The 12,865-nt window shown below is 49.6% G+C and overlaps 1 protein-coding gene across 1 annotated transcript in view; it reads right to left on the bottom strand.

Moving 5' to 3' along the window:
- Positions 1-12,865, bottom strand: part of LRRC75A (leucine rich repeat containing 75A) — a 56,273-nt gene that overhangs the window by 28,613 nt on the left and 14,795 nt on the right. Inside the window, exon 2 of the mRNA XM_058854078.1 lies at positions 5,380-5,508. Within this exon, the coding sequence (XP_058710061.1) occupies positions 5,380-5,508 (129 nt within the window). The remainder of the gene's footprint in view (positions 1-5,379; positions 5,509-12,865) is intronic.

The raw sequence follows: 12,865 nt of genomic DNA on the forward strand, positions 1-12,865 counted from the left end.
TGACACCCATCACCCACAGCTGGTGTCACCAAGATGCTCTTGGGGAAGAGAGAGGGGAAGCTGAGCACATCTCTGTGCATGATGTGGCACCTGACATTTGGGAGGCACTGCAAAAATCCATCTCCAGGCTGATAAAAATCCACCCTGCAGCATTTCCAGGGCTTTGCAGATGGTTGGGAAAGGTCGTCCTGTTACTGTGGGAGCTGAGCAAAAAGGGAGCCTGGCAATTCTGCCAGCTGGCACTGAGATTTTGGGCTTGGGCAACCCAAAAAAGCATCAAAAAGATGAAAAGTTTGATAAAAGTCACCTTGGCCATGCTGGGCTGGTTAATGGTCGGACTTGATGACCTGAAATCTTTTCCAGCCTAAATGACTTTATGATGAGAGTGTGATTAACTGGTCACATTTCCAATCTCCTATGGAAATGGGGATGCTGGGAGCACATTCCTCAGGCTGGGAAGGACAAGGACCAGGGGCTTCCTTGCACCCCACGGGGTTTGCACAAAGGAGGATCAGGCAGGGCTCAGGTCCCATTTCACATAAAACCCAGTGAGTTCCCAGTAGTGAGTTCCCATCACAGCCCATCCAGACCTTGCCATTATTCCCTTTTAGATTTCATGCTTAAAACCCCTGCAGAGTGCAATTCCCCTCCTTATTTCCCAGGCACTCAGCTCAGCTTCAGCTCTCACATGAAAGCTTTAGGGAAGGAACATCTCTCTTTTTGCAGAGCAGGACATCAAGTCAGCAAAGAACCAGAGCTGCCCTCAATGGGGTCTGAGCTTTCCAGATTTTTTCTTTCTTCAAGACTTCTTCACATATTGCAGATGTATTAAATACCCACAGAGAGGGATCTTCACACTTGAAGCAAGACCAGTAAAAAACAAAAAAAAAAAGACCCAGAAAGAGCCATTAATACAGAATTAAGCTGAATCCTCATCATCCCCTCTGCTTTTATATCATATTTTGGGGGTTTAGAGGGGTTTTGTTCATAGATCAGCTCCTTTCATGGCGTTTCTTAAAGCAGAAAACAAGTAATACACAGTGTTCTCCTGGCACTTTGGAATCTGAGAGCTGTGTGGGATTTTCCTTGCACACCTCAGAGCAAAAGGGAAAGGTAAAAATCTCACTGGGGTTGACGAGATCACCCTGTGCTGGAGTGTCCCTCAACGTGTCACCGCTTCATAGCTGTCATCTCATCTCATAAGGCCGAAAAACAAATTTGATGTCAGGAATTTGGAATGATAATTTGAATTCCATCTCAAATAATAACACATGTGGCAGAGGAGCTGGATTATGGGGATATTTATTGGAGATAAAGGCCCTGAGCTGGTGGTCGTGGTGCCCTGATTATCTTCATCCTGCACAAACTGAGGTTATTGGTACAGTTTTAGCCACATGGCTCAGCACAGAGGGATGGTAAATATGAAGAAAAATGCTCATTTTAGCCCCGACAGAAATAACACATTTTAAAAATGCAGGGCATAAAAACCTCAATATAATTTGTAAGTTCTTATCCCACAGGGCTGAAGGAGGGGTTAGAAATGGATTATTCCATCCAGGTCACAGCAACCACTTTTCCTTTCCATGTTTTCTTGTTTTCATGGGTGACAGTTCATGGAATCAAAGCCATCCTGTAAACCTGATCAGTTTAGAGCTCAGGCAGCAAAAGACATCAGAGCCACACAGAAATTGCTCAAATGAAAGGAAAACAGATCTTCCATCCACCCAGGGCAAAATCCACTTTTCTTCCACTCTCCAGCTGCTCAGAAGAACTTTAAAAACTCTCCCTGTCCCCATTTATCTTGAATTTCAGTGGGGAAGATGAGGATGATGTTCCCTGTTGTGCACAGCTCCCAAAGGGAGATATTTTCCCAAATCCACTCCCTTGTGTTTGAACAAGATCACATCTTCCCCCTGAGGCCTGGGAGGAGCTGCTGCCCGGGAGGTGCAGGCACCAACAGGAGAATGGCCAGGCAAAGCTGGATTTTGGGATGGGGCTTTGCTAAGCTGCCCTGCCAGCCTTTTCCTGGCAGAAAGCAGCAGGATGGGGCTCAGTAATGCCAAAATCTCACTCTGGGCAGCCTTCAGGGCTTGGAGGAGCTTCCAGGTACATCCCAGGGGTTGCAGTGAAACAGCACAAGGACACAGGCCCCAACCAAGGCTCCACTTTCCCTTTTCCCCCAGTGTTTATCCCAAATCCAACAAGTCCTCAAGCTGGAGGGGAGCCTGACTCACTCCCTATCACAGCCATCAGTCATCCACACGTGGCTTTGGTCTGTGGAATAAAAGGAATTGCTTTAATTTTCCAGTGGTTCAGGGCCAGATATCCCTGCTGGCACGGAGAGCTGTGAATTTGTCACGGGGGCCCTTCGCTCCTTAAGCAAAGTTTGTGTTCTCAGCTCCTTCCCACTGCAAACCTGAGCAGCTGCAGGAGATTTGGGGCATCCTGGCTGCTCCATCCCACAGCACATGGCTTTTTTGGGGTCTTTTGTCCCCTTTTCCTGGCCATGGGGACAGGCAGACTTCACCCTGAGGTGCACCCACTGATTCCTGGCACTTTGGGAAGTGGCTTTGGAGCTGAACCGCTCTCCAAAGGTCCTTTTCCATGAGGAGAGAGGCAGGAAGATAAAAAAACTGGCCACAGGAGAGAAAACACTTGTTCAGATGAGTTTGATCCAAAGCAAACACCCCTTTCCTCGCTGGAAAACTTCCTGCACAATCTGAGTTTCCTGAACAGCAAATCTGCCCCTTCCAAGGCCTCAGGAACCCCAAAGGTGACAAGAGCTGCACTCAAGGACCTGGCTTTCCTTGAACTGCATTACACACATCTGTAAATAGGGATGGCACCAAATCCGACCCCTGACTTCCAAAGGATCTGGAAAAGAGTTTTTCCTTGGCTCCTTTCACAGCCCAGCCCTCGGGCCAGGCTGGGATCTCAGCAGGGCCTGGGAGACACAATCTGGCTGTGCACCACTGCCTGGACACCCACACAAAACTCACCCAAACATTTCCACCTCCCAAATTCCTCCTTCACAGCTCTCCAGCCTCCTCCAGCACAAGTTGCAGTTTTTGGGTTGGATTTGCTGGCTGGAATCAGCATCCCCTGAACTCCTCAGCCACGCTGGAGAGCCCAGGCCAACTTTTTCCTGGCCATACAGACTCAGGGCTTGGAGAAATGATTCAACTTTTACTTTAGCTCACAGGAGAGACCAAGGGGTCACCCTTAAGCTAAGGGTGGTGTTAATAGAAGCTGTGTGAAAAAAAACAATGTACAGAGAGTCAGGAAAGCCTCTCCAAGAGGGAGGAGGGAAGCAGGACCCCAGAACTCTGAGCAGGGACATGTTTAAAAGAGAAGGTTAACAGGGACCAGGGTCCAGGTCAGCTCCATCCACCTCTGGATGGATAAGGACAAGTTCCCAGCTGCCTCAACATATATATTTATGTATATTTGTGCCACAGGATGGAGAGCAAAAGCCAAAACTTCTGCAGCACTCCTGGCCCTGAGCATTCTCCTGCTCTCACACATCGTGCCAAGCCTCCGTCAAAGTGAAATAAGTCTGGGGGAAAAGAGGGTTGGAATCTGGAAAATAACCCTGGTGACTAAAGCATGCAACTTTCTGGGGACTTACAGAACATCAGTATCTCAGGAAACCACCACAAAACACTGGGATGAAGTTACTTTTCACTCAGCTGCCAAAAAAAAAGGGTTTAACCACAGCCAGTGGCACCCAAACCTGAGCAAAGCAAAGCCACCAATGAGGAGCTGCAGCTGGAGTTGTTCTCTGTCACCTGCACAGCCCCTGCTTCCCTCTCCAAGGCAGCACCCATCCCTCCCTCCATCCCTCCACCCACGCCTGGTGTGGTGCTTTGAGCTGAGCAAAGCATGTGGAGAGCGCCAAGGGCATCCAAAAAGCTTCTCCCACAGAGTAAGAGCCTCAGTGCTGCACAGGAGGATTTATTTGGGGTTTTGCCACCACAGAATCCCAGAATGGTCAGGTTGGAAGGCCCAAATTTCCTGCTTCAGCAGCGTCATCCCACAGCACACGGTACAGGATTGTGTGCAGACAGTGAAGGGAGGCTCCACACCCCCTCTGGACAATCTGTTCCAGCTCTCACCTGCACAGGGAAGAAATTCTTCCTCAGGTTCAGGTGGAGCTTCCTGGGGTCCTGCCCCTTCCTCTTGTGCCATTGCTGGGTCCCTGCAGACAGGGACAGCCAGGGATGAGGTCCCCTCTCAGCATCTCCTCTCCAGGCTGAACAGCCCCAGCTCCCTCAGCCTTTCCTTGTCACAGATGCTCCAGTCCTTCCTCCTCTTTGTCCCCCTGCTCTGGCCCTGATCCTGAGCTCTTCTTGTCCTGAGGAGCCCAGAACTGGACACAGCTGTCCAGATGTGCCTCACAGGGCTGAGCAGAGGAATGAGGACTTTGCATCTCCCTGCTTACCCTGGCACTGCCTCCTCCACAGCCTTTGGTGCCAAAAGAAACCTGCAGGGGGACAAAGGAGAGCAGGACTGGGCTCAGAACAGCCTCGGGGTGTTTTTATAGGGAATACAGAGCTCTCCTGGGGCACGGCTCAGCTCAGGAGGAGAAACCAGCTTAGTCACAGAGCTCTGGAGAAGGGCAGCCTCAGCAGGGGAACGGGGCCTCTCCGCCTGGAAACGCGCCCGGCACGAGAGGAGCTTTCTCCACTTTCCCAGCTCATGGGGGAGGAGGAAGGAAAGGATCTTGTTCTCCACAGGGAAAGGGATCCATGGCTATCCTTGCACAGCACAGGGGTGCGGCTCCATCTGGATCTCACGCTGCAGGACGTGGCACAGCCATCCTTGGTCTCTGCAGGTGGAGATTCGGGTCCCTGGTGTCCCCTCCACCCTTCCCAACACCTTTAACGAGTGCAGAGAGTTTTATGAAGCCCTTCAGGGTCAGACTCACACCACAGCCTGAGCAGCACCTTTGTGGCTTTGCCTCACAACATGAAAGAAATCTGCAAGTGCTCCAAAAAAAAGCAATTTCCCTCCTTTTTAAACACTGGTGGAGGCTATAACTGAGTAAAACATCCACAGGAAGCAGCAGTGAATGACTCCATCCCTTCAGACACTCTCACAGGAAATTAAAGACCTGTTATTAGCAGCAAATACAGGAGAGTGATGCCTGCAGGTCCATCCACCCATGGATGATCCATGGTGCTTAAAAACACCACACACAAGTCAAAAGGAGTAGCAACATTAGCCAAAGATCCCTTGCTCAGCTGGAAAACCTCATCCTCTTGGTCCAGACCCACCCAAAACTGGGAGGATTTTCCCCTGGCACTCAGGGAGAAGCTCCACATTCCCAATTTGCCAAGCCAGCACAGCCCCAGAGCGTGAGGAGAGCGTGGCACCTACCGGTTTGGGGCAGTGGATGTATCTCGCCAGGCTGATGATCAGGTCGTGGGTGATGGGATCCACCAGGTTTCGGAAGCTGGCGTAACGATAGAGAACATCATCCAGAGAGGTCGACTCCATCCCTAAATCCTGCAGGAAATGGGGAAAAGGAGCAAGATTAGGTGGGATATAAAAGCCAGTGGTTCTTAAAGTCAGGCCTCACTGGTGGAGGAGCCAAGGAGGAAATGATCCCCAGCAGCTCCCACTGTTGTTGGAGAGATTTTGGTTTTGTTGGGGAGGTTTTGGTCCAAAGTGTTTGTTGGAGAGATTTTGGTTTTGTTGGGGAGGTTTTGGTCCAAAGTGTTGTTGGAGAGATTTTGGTTTTGTTGGAGAGGTTTTGGTCCAAAGTGTTGGAGAGATTTTGGTTTTGTTGGAGAGGTTTTGGTCCAAAGTGTTTGTTGGAGAGATTTTGGTTTTCCCACAGTTTGGGTGATAAAGAGAAGGAAGGGACACCTTGTGTCACCTCGAGGGGAGCTGCACTCCTGGCCTCACCTGCTCTGCTAAGAGGCTTTAGGGCTGCAGGATCAGCCCCATAAACCCACTGAGATGATGACACCCTTGCAAATGAGGATAAAATCCAAGATGACCCCGGAGAACATCACAGGGAACTGCAACTGGAGAATAAATGCAGCATTGGGTGAGCTCTGGGGCTGCTGTGCACAGGGAGGGAAGAATGAACCTAAAACTCCAGCAGTGGAACAGGAGGATGGATTGGAGTGAGGGAAGAGTAAAATGCTGGATTAGACTGACTGGGAAGGAGTGGAAGCTCTGCCAGTGGAGCCTGGACAAGGTGGTGTCAGGAGCAGTTCAGATGGAGCTGATCCTGCCCCAGGGATGGGCCAGACCTCCTGAGGTCCCCTCCAAGCTGCTTTCTATGGTTTGTAATTCTTAGACAGAATAATTTGAGGAATTTTGGCAGAGAACTCCTCGCTGTATGAAATACATCAGTGCAGAGGGATGAAGAGGGGAAGGGTTATACACAATGTACTCCTTTTACCTCAAATATTTTTGTGTATATAATACCCAAATACTCTTTTTTTTTTTCCCCCCTTTGAACCTTTTTTTTACTTCCCATGGAGCCGGTGGCACCCGGCACAAAGAATTTCCTCTTGGCAAACACAAGGCAGCCTTGGCACCGTGCAATAAATTCAAGCTTGTCATGAACTCAGGGATGCTCCAGCCCCAAAATCCCCACGGGAAGGGCACATTGCTTGTAGGTGTGGATGCTCTGTGATTTCAGACAGGTTGAAAACAAAGATCCACACTTTAAAAAAAAATCCATTTTGCCTTCAGACACGGCAGCCCGAGGGATCTCACGTTACAGCAATTACAGCTCAGGCCACAAACGAGGTGACAAGTGTTTATCCCGCTGTTTTCCTTGGTATTTTTAGGATCAGCCCCGCAGCACTGCCTGAGTTAACACCAAACAGGTCATTTAGTAAAAAAAAGAGCCGAGGCAATTAAAAACCACACACGTGTGAGGCTGCTCTGCCTTGGGAGCACCAAAAAAACCCTTGGAACAACAAATCCAGGTGGCCACAAAATCCAACCCAGCCCGTGCCCGGTTGGGAAAATCAAGTGGCCAAATTGATTTCTGCTCTGTCTCACGGCTTCCGCCAAGTTGGACTTAAAAAATAATTAAAAAGAGAATTAATCTCAGCGTGGAGAGAGCTTGGGCTCCTTTGCAAGAGGAAGAAGAAATAGAAATTGTGCAGGGAGGTGCTCAAAGGAAACTCCCACTCTTCCAGGGAGGGAAGCATCACACAGCAGAGTGGATGTCACCTTCCCAGTTTGCTCAGCATCAGGATTAAGCAAACATTAAATAAAAACTGGATTTGGCCCATGATTTATGGCAGACACCAGGCACTACCAGAGGGCAAATCTGGGGACTTGGGACAACTCCCTGGGACCTCTCAGGATCAAACCAGGCTCAGCATCTTGCCCCTTCAAGCATCTCAAAACTCTTCACCGTTTTCTCCTCAGCTAAAATTAAATCGTCCAGCTCATAAATCAGAGAATTTCTCCTCCTCTCTCCTGGGAGAACTTTACATTTTTCGCATGGAGCGTTCCCTCCTCCCTCCTGGTACACACATTTTTTTTATGCACTGATGTCTTTCTCAGCTGCTCCCCAAACCTCTCTGCCACACCAGCATTGTCTCTTTTCCACCTCACGCAATATTTTAAAGCCTCTCAAGGCTGAAACTTGTTCGAGGCCAAGTGATGAGCTCATCTGCAATTTAATAACTTAACACCAGTTCACTCTGTCAGCAGCAAATCACCGGTCACTGGCTTTGCAGAAAACGCCCAGCATCTGGCTCCAGTCACTTCTTTTCAGCACATTCCCTTCTCCCAGGGGATTTTACCTGGATGGCAAGTGCAGATTTCAAATAAACAAGGGCTTAAAGTGATGGGATTTATGAGCCAGGCATGGCTTCCTCAGGGTAGATTTGAGGGGTGCTCAGGAGTGGATCCAAACCCCTGAACTGTGCTGAGGTGTTTTGTCCACGTGTGACAGGAAAATGGGAACATCTCTGCAGGTAGTGACAGGGAAAAGGGGAATTTTCAAAGAGAAATCACCCATGACTTCTTTGCAGTTTATCCTGTTTGTTTCCAGCTTTAGGGAGCTGAAAGCCAAACCATTCATGCATCCTTATCCACTGGAAGGAAAACTTCCTGCCACCAACCAGCTGAGCCTCCACGGGAGGAGTCTTCTGCAAATTTATCAGTGTAAAGCTATTAGTTTTTTTTCTTTTTAAAAAAACACACCAAAAAAAAAAACCAACCACCTACCCCACTTTGAGGGGTAAGTTTGTAATTTATATCCAAAAATCCAGCAGAAAAAAGGTAACAGCAGCCAGCAATGAAAATTCCCCAGCCATGAAAGGTATAAAAGAAAAAATCCCAATTATTTTTGAAAAGAAAACCCCAATCCCAGTGAGAGGCACAGGGATGCTGTGCCCAGCCTGTTGTTTGCAGCAAAAACCACACAAACATCTCTTTTACCCCAAAACTCAGAGCTCACCCCCCACTTTCCAGGCCAACATCACCCAAGTGAAACATCTGGGAGCTGCATCCCAACTTATCTTTCCCTCATGCCAGTAAAACTATTTCTTATTCCTTTCTGCTGTCAAAAACTGCAGCTCCCAGGCTTTGGAAGCTCCTGCCATGAGTCCCAGAATCCCCCAAGACACACAGAGCCATAACCAACCACAGCCAAGCCCATTTTTGCTTATTAAACCATTTATCACTGCAAATTGAATTGTAATTAGGGGGAAATGCGGCAGGTCCCTGTGAGGAGTCATTGAGAAAGCAGCTTCTGCTGTTGTTGTTTTCACTAACACGGAGTTACCGCTGCCCAAATGAGGTTCCTGCACAAAAAAACTCATCCCAGCTGCTCACAAATGTCCCAAGAGCTGCTGTTTTGGCCAGCACCTCTTCCAAAACTCCTTTCTCTCCACTAAATTCAGGGCAGCATCCTGAATTTCGAGGCAGGGAGATTGGTGTTGTAAACAAGCGTCGGGCACGAAAGAAGGATTAACTCAGTGTTCCATCCATCATCTGCTCCGAGTTCTCTGGGAATAATGATTCCAGCAGGTGGGATTAGAGTGGGGAGGAAGGTCAGCTGAGAGAGAGAGGGGTGGGATGTGACTCAACCCCGTGTTTTTCTGGATGTTGGACTCATCCTGCTGCTCAACCCATGTCTTGTGAGGAAAATCCAACCACTTCCTCCTACTCTTCCCCAAAATCTTAAGGCAGGAATTAATTTCTGGTTGAGAGAAGAGTAAAGCCCCCCAAAGGTAATGATGTCACAACGTATTTTAGGACAAACCAGCTCTCAGCCACACAGAGAGGATCGAATTTGCACTTTTGTAGAGGTCAGGCAGCATTTGGGAGCTCAGCTGCAACTGGGCAGCTGTGATGGGACCAGCACATCTGGATGGGGTGTCCCAAAAGCCACCCTGGGAACCTCCACACAAACCAGCAACGGCTTCTGCAGGTTTAATGTCCAACCCACCAGCCTGGAGTAAAACCAGAGCTTAGATATGTTGGGTATTTTCAGTTTCACAGAGTTAATATCGGTTTGGGGCCACAAATGGCTCATTCAGGCCCCGAGCGAGGGTGCGGTGAGAGAAGGGAGTCGATGCTTTGGGGAAGGAGCAAACATTTCCCTGGCAGACTGACTCAAATAATAAATGGTGGCAGCTTGAAACCCCTCCAGGAGGCTGGAATTGGAGGAACTTGGAGAGATGGATTAATGGGCAGAGATGTGATGCTGCCAGCCAGATAATAAACAACTGAGGAGATTTGCAGAAAAAAATGCTCTTTTATTTCATAATGCCAGGCAAAGGCAACAACTCCACCTGGAATTTGGCCAGACTACAGTTAAGTCTTCTTCAGGAGAGTGCCTGTGGATGTTTTAATGAGAATGGTCTCAGCTCTCCTGATTTACAGACACTGGGATCCCAGGAAAAGCTTGGAAGTTCTGTTTGGGTGAGGTGACTCCAGGATTTGCTTTGAACAACTTCAACAATTCCGATCCACCACTGCCTTTAACACAACTCTTTGCTTTGAGCTCACCAAATATTACCCACTCTTCCCTCCTAAAGCAGCAGGAGCTGCCCACATCCAGGTTTTCCATCCAAGCCTGGGGCTGGGGCTCCAGCTGGGGCTCCAGCCCCAAGCCAGGATCCTGCTGGCCAAGCAGAGCCTGCACCAGATGGCTCCTGGTGGGACTTGTCACTTATTGCTGCTGCTCCCAGATGGATGGGTGACAGCCCAGCCTGCCAGCAGGCTCAGCCCAGAGGCACAAGAGTCTCCTCAGAACCCTCCCAAGGAGAGTGGTGCCACAAAGCTTTCCTCCTGCAAAGGGAAGAGGCAGAAAAAGCTGCAGGTCTAAGGGGGATTTGAGAAAAGCACAGCTGAGGGGTCACTCTCCCACCCCCTCAGCTCCTGGGAGTCAGCTCCACCCAGAGCCCTCCACATTCCCTAAAACCTGAAGAAAAAGGTTGATGCATTAACCCTTCATGACACCCACCCTGTTCCCTCCAGTCTGGCTGCTGGGCCTCCCCTTCACAGCTCTGCAGTGAAGCATTCAATTAAAATATAACCAATTTCATCAAATCTGCCATTTCCATCCTCCTGTGTCTGCCCAAAGAGCCTCCTGGAGCATCCCAGGTGCTGCCTGGAGTACCCAAACCACAGATGAGGAGCAGAACTTGATAAATTTACCATCCCTTTCGCCCTGTGACCAGTAGCTCTCAGGGGAGCTCCTGCCCCAGCACGGGGCTGATTTCCAGGATCGACCACATTGTGCTGCCAACTGCAAAAATCTCCAAAAGCTCTCAACTGCAAAAAAAAAAAACCCAAAAAACTTATTTTCACTTGCAAAACCCTTCTAGATCTCTGCTGGAAAATGGACTTGGAGGACAGGCTGCCTATTATCTCCTGTCAGGGAAGGAGCCAGAGCTGCCACCTAAGCTCAGTCTGCTGTCAATTCATATGAGGATGGTGATTCATCCTGCTCTAAGACAGCTGGGCTGACTCAGTCCCTGCATGAGCTTGTCTCTCCCAGTTACCTGCCAAGAAAAGCCCCTCTAATTAGCTGATCCCAGACATTTCAGTGTTGAGGCAACTGGAGCAGGAAAACCCCTCTCGTGCTGCTCTCACCTTTGTTTTCCAGCACAGCCAGCTCGCAGCTCTGCGTGGTTTTCGTGCCCTCTCTCCCAGCCAAAAGAAGCCCGATCTGTTTTGCAGCTGATCACCCATCCATATTAGTTAGATTTTTGTGATTTGCTTCAGGACCCCATGGTTTTTTTGGAGGCAACCCGAGGCTCAGACAACTCTTGTCCTTGGAAGGTGACAGGAGATGCCTGGTGGCCACTAAAGATTTTTATTTGTGCGTGCAGCTCTTGTGCCCTGCCCTCACAAGCAGTAAATCCACAAACAACTCTAAAATAAGTATTTACAGGAACAAAAGAGAAAAGCAGAACTGGGATCCCCGCAGGAAAAGGGAAGAGGTTCACAAGTAGAGGATGGCACTGTCAGATGAGGAGGAATCACTCATTCTCATCGTTTCCACTGCCTGTGAGAGAGAGACCGCCCCAGTGTCTGGGTTTGCAGCAGTGAACGGCTCCTGGTACAAGAGCAGCATTCCAATCACACAATTCCCTGCTTGGAATCGCAGCCCAGGCTCCCCACACCCGCTCCAGCTGATGGGAGTTGTTGGATCAACACTGAGCCCACAAGCACTTGGTGCAGTCTGCTCCTCACCCCCACCTGCGCCTACAGCATTCCATGAGCCAGACACCCGGGCTCTGCACATCCCTGCAAACATCTCTGCTGGGAAAAGAGTCCAAAAAGCCTCACCCAGATGGCCCAGCCTCAGTAATGAATCAAACAGGCAACAAGGCTGGTGCTGCCTGTCCATCCTGCCACCTTCCCCAGGTGACTCCGAGTGTCACCGCTCCCGTTAAACCATGGGAAAGGGGCACGAGTCTCACAGGTAATGAAAATCCTGTAAATTCAGAGGAATTGGGAGAGAAGAAGGAACAGATCCCAGCAAGGGAAGCAGCAGGATTTGGCTGTGAAAAGCTCTGCATGGCAGAACAGATGCTCTGCAGCTGGGCCAGATGGTCCCCACTGCTGCCAGGGACAGGCCACTGGATCCTCCTAGAGCGGAGGTTGGGCTGATGGGATGGAGGATGCAGGAAAGCTCAGCCTGACCTGGTCCTGGCCTAACAGAGCAAATGAGACACTGGGAGTCTTCACCTCTCACTCCTCCCTGCTCTGATCCAGCCACCTTCTCCACATGACCCTCCCTTCACAGTTAACACAGCTCTGCCAGGCACTGCCATTATTCCAAACTGGGCTCTGCCTGGGAAGGAACCAGGATTGATTGTCTTGGCCCAGCAGCTTCACCATGAGAAGCTTCAGGAGGAGCCCAGCGTGGATCTCCTGGTGTCCAACAGGTGCAAAGCCCTCCCTGAGCCCATCCTGATGTGCTGCTCCCAGGAGCAAGTGATCCCAGAACAGCCAAGCACAGAAGGAATTGCAAATCTCACTTGAAACAACACATTTGGCTTTTTTATCCGCTCCAAAAATGTTGCTTTTGGTGCAAATTTTTTTTTTTTTTTTGTTGCCTTCCTCAGCCAGCAGAGCTGCTGCAAGACAACAGTGGAAGAAGAAAGTTGATAATTTTGGGGGATTGATCAATGCAGCCAAAAATTCCGAGGTGGGGATTGCCCACAGCTATCCCAGGGTTTTGTTTTGATGCACAGCTCTGCCCAGCCCTGGGAAACACTCCCACAGCATCCCCCAGAACCTGCAGCATCAATAATAATGATATTCCTGCCTCACCTGGAAGCCTCCTGGACCCAGCAGAAATCAATCCACTCCTGCACACACAATGAGAGGCTGCAACCCAAGAACCGCTCCCACTTCCAAGCCC

The sequence above is a fragment of the Poecile atricapillus genome, chromosome 21 (genome assembly GCF_030490865.1).
Source record: "Poecile atricapillus isolate bPoeAtr1 chromosome 21, bPoeAtr1.hap1, whole genome shotgun sequence".
Classification (NCBI taxonomy): domain Eukaryota; kingdom Metazoa; phylum Chordata; class Aves; order Passeriformes; family Paridae; genus Poecile; species Poecile atricapillus.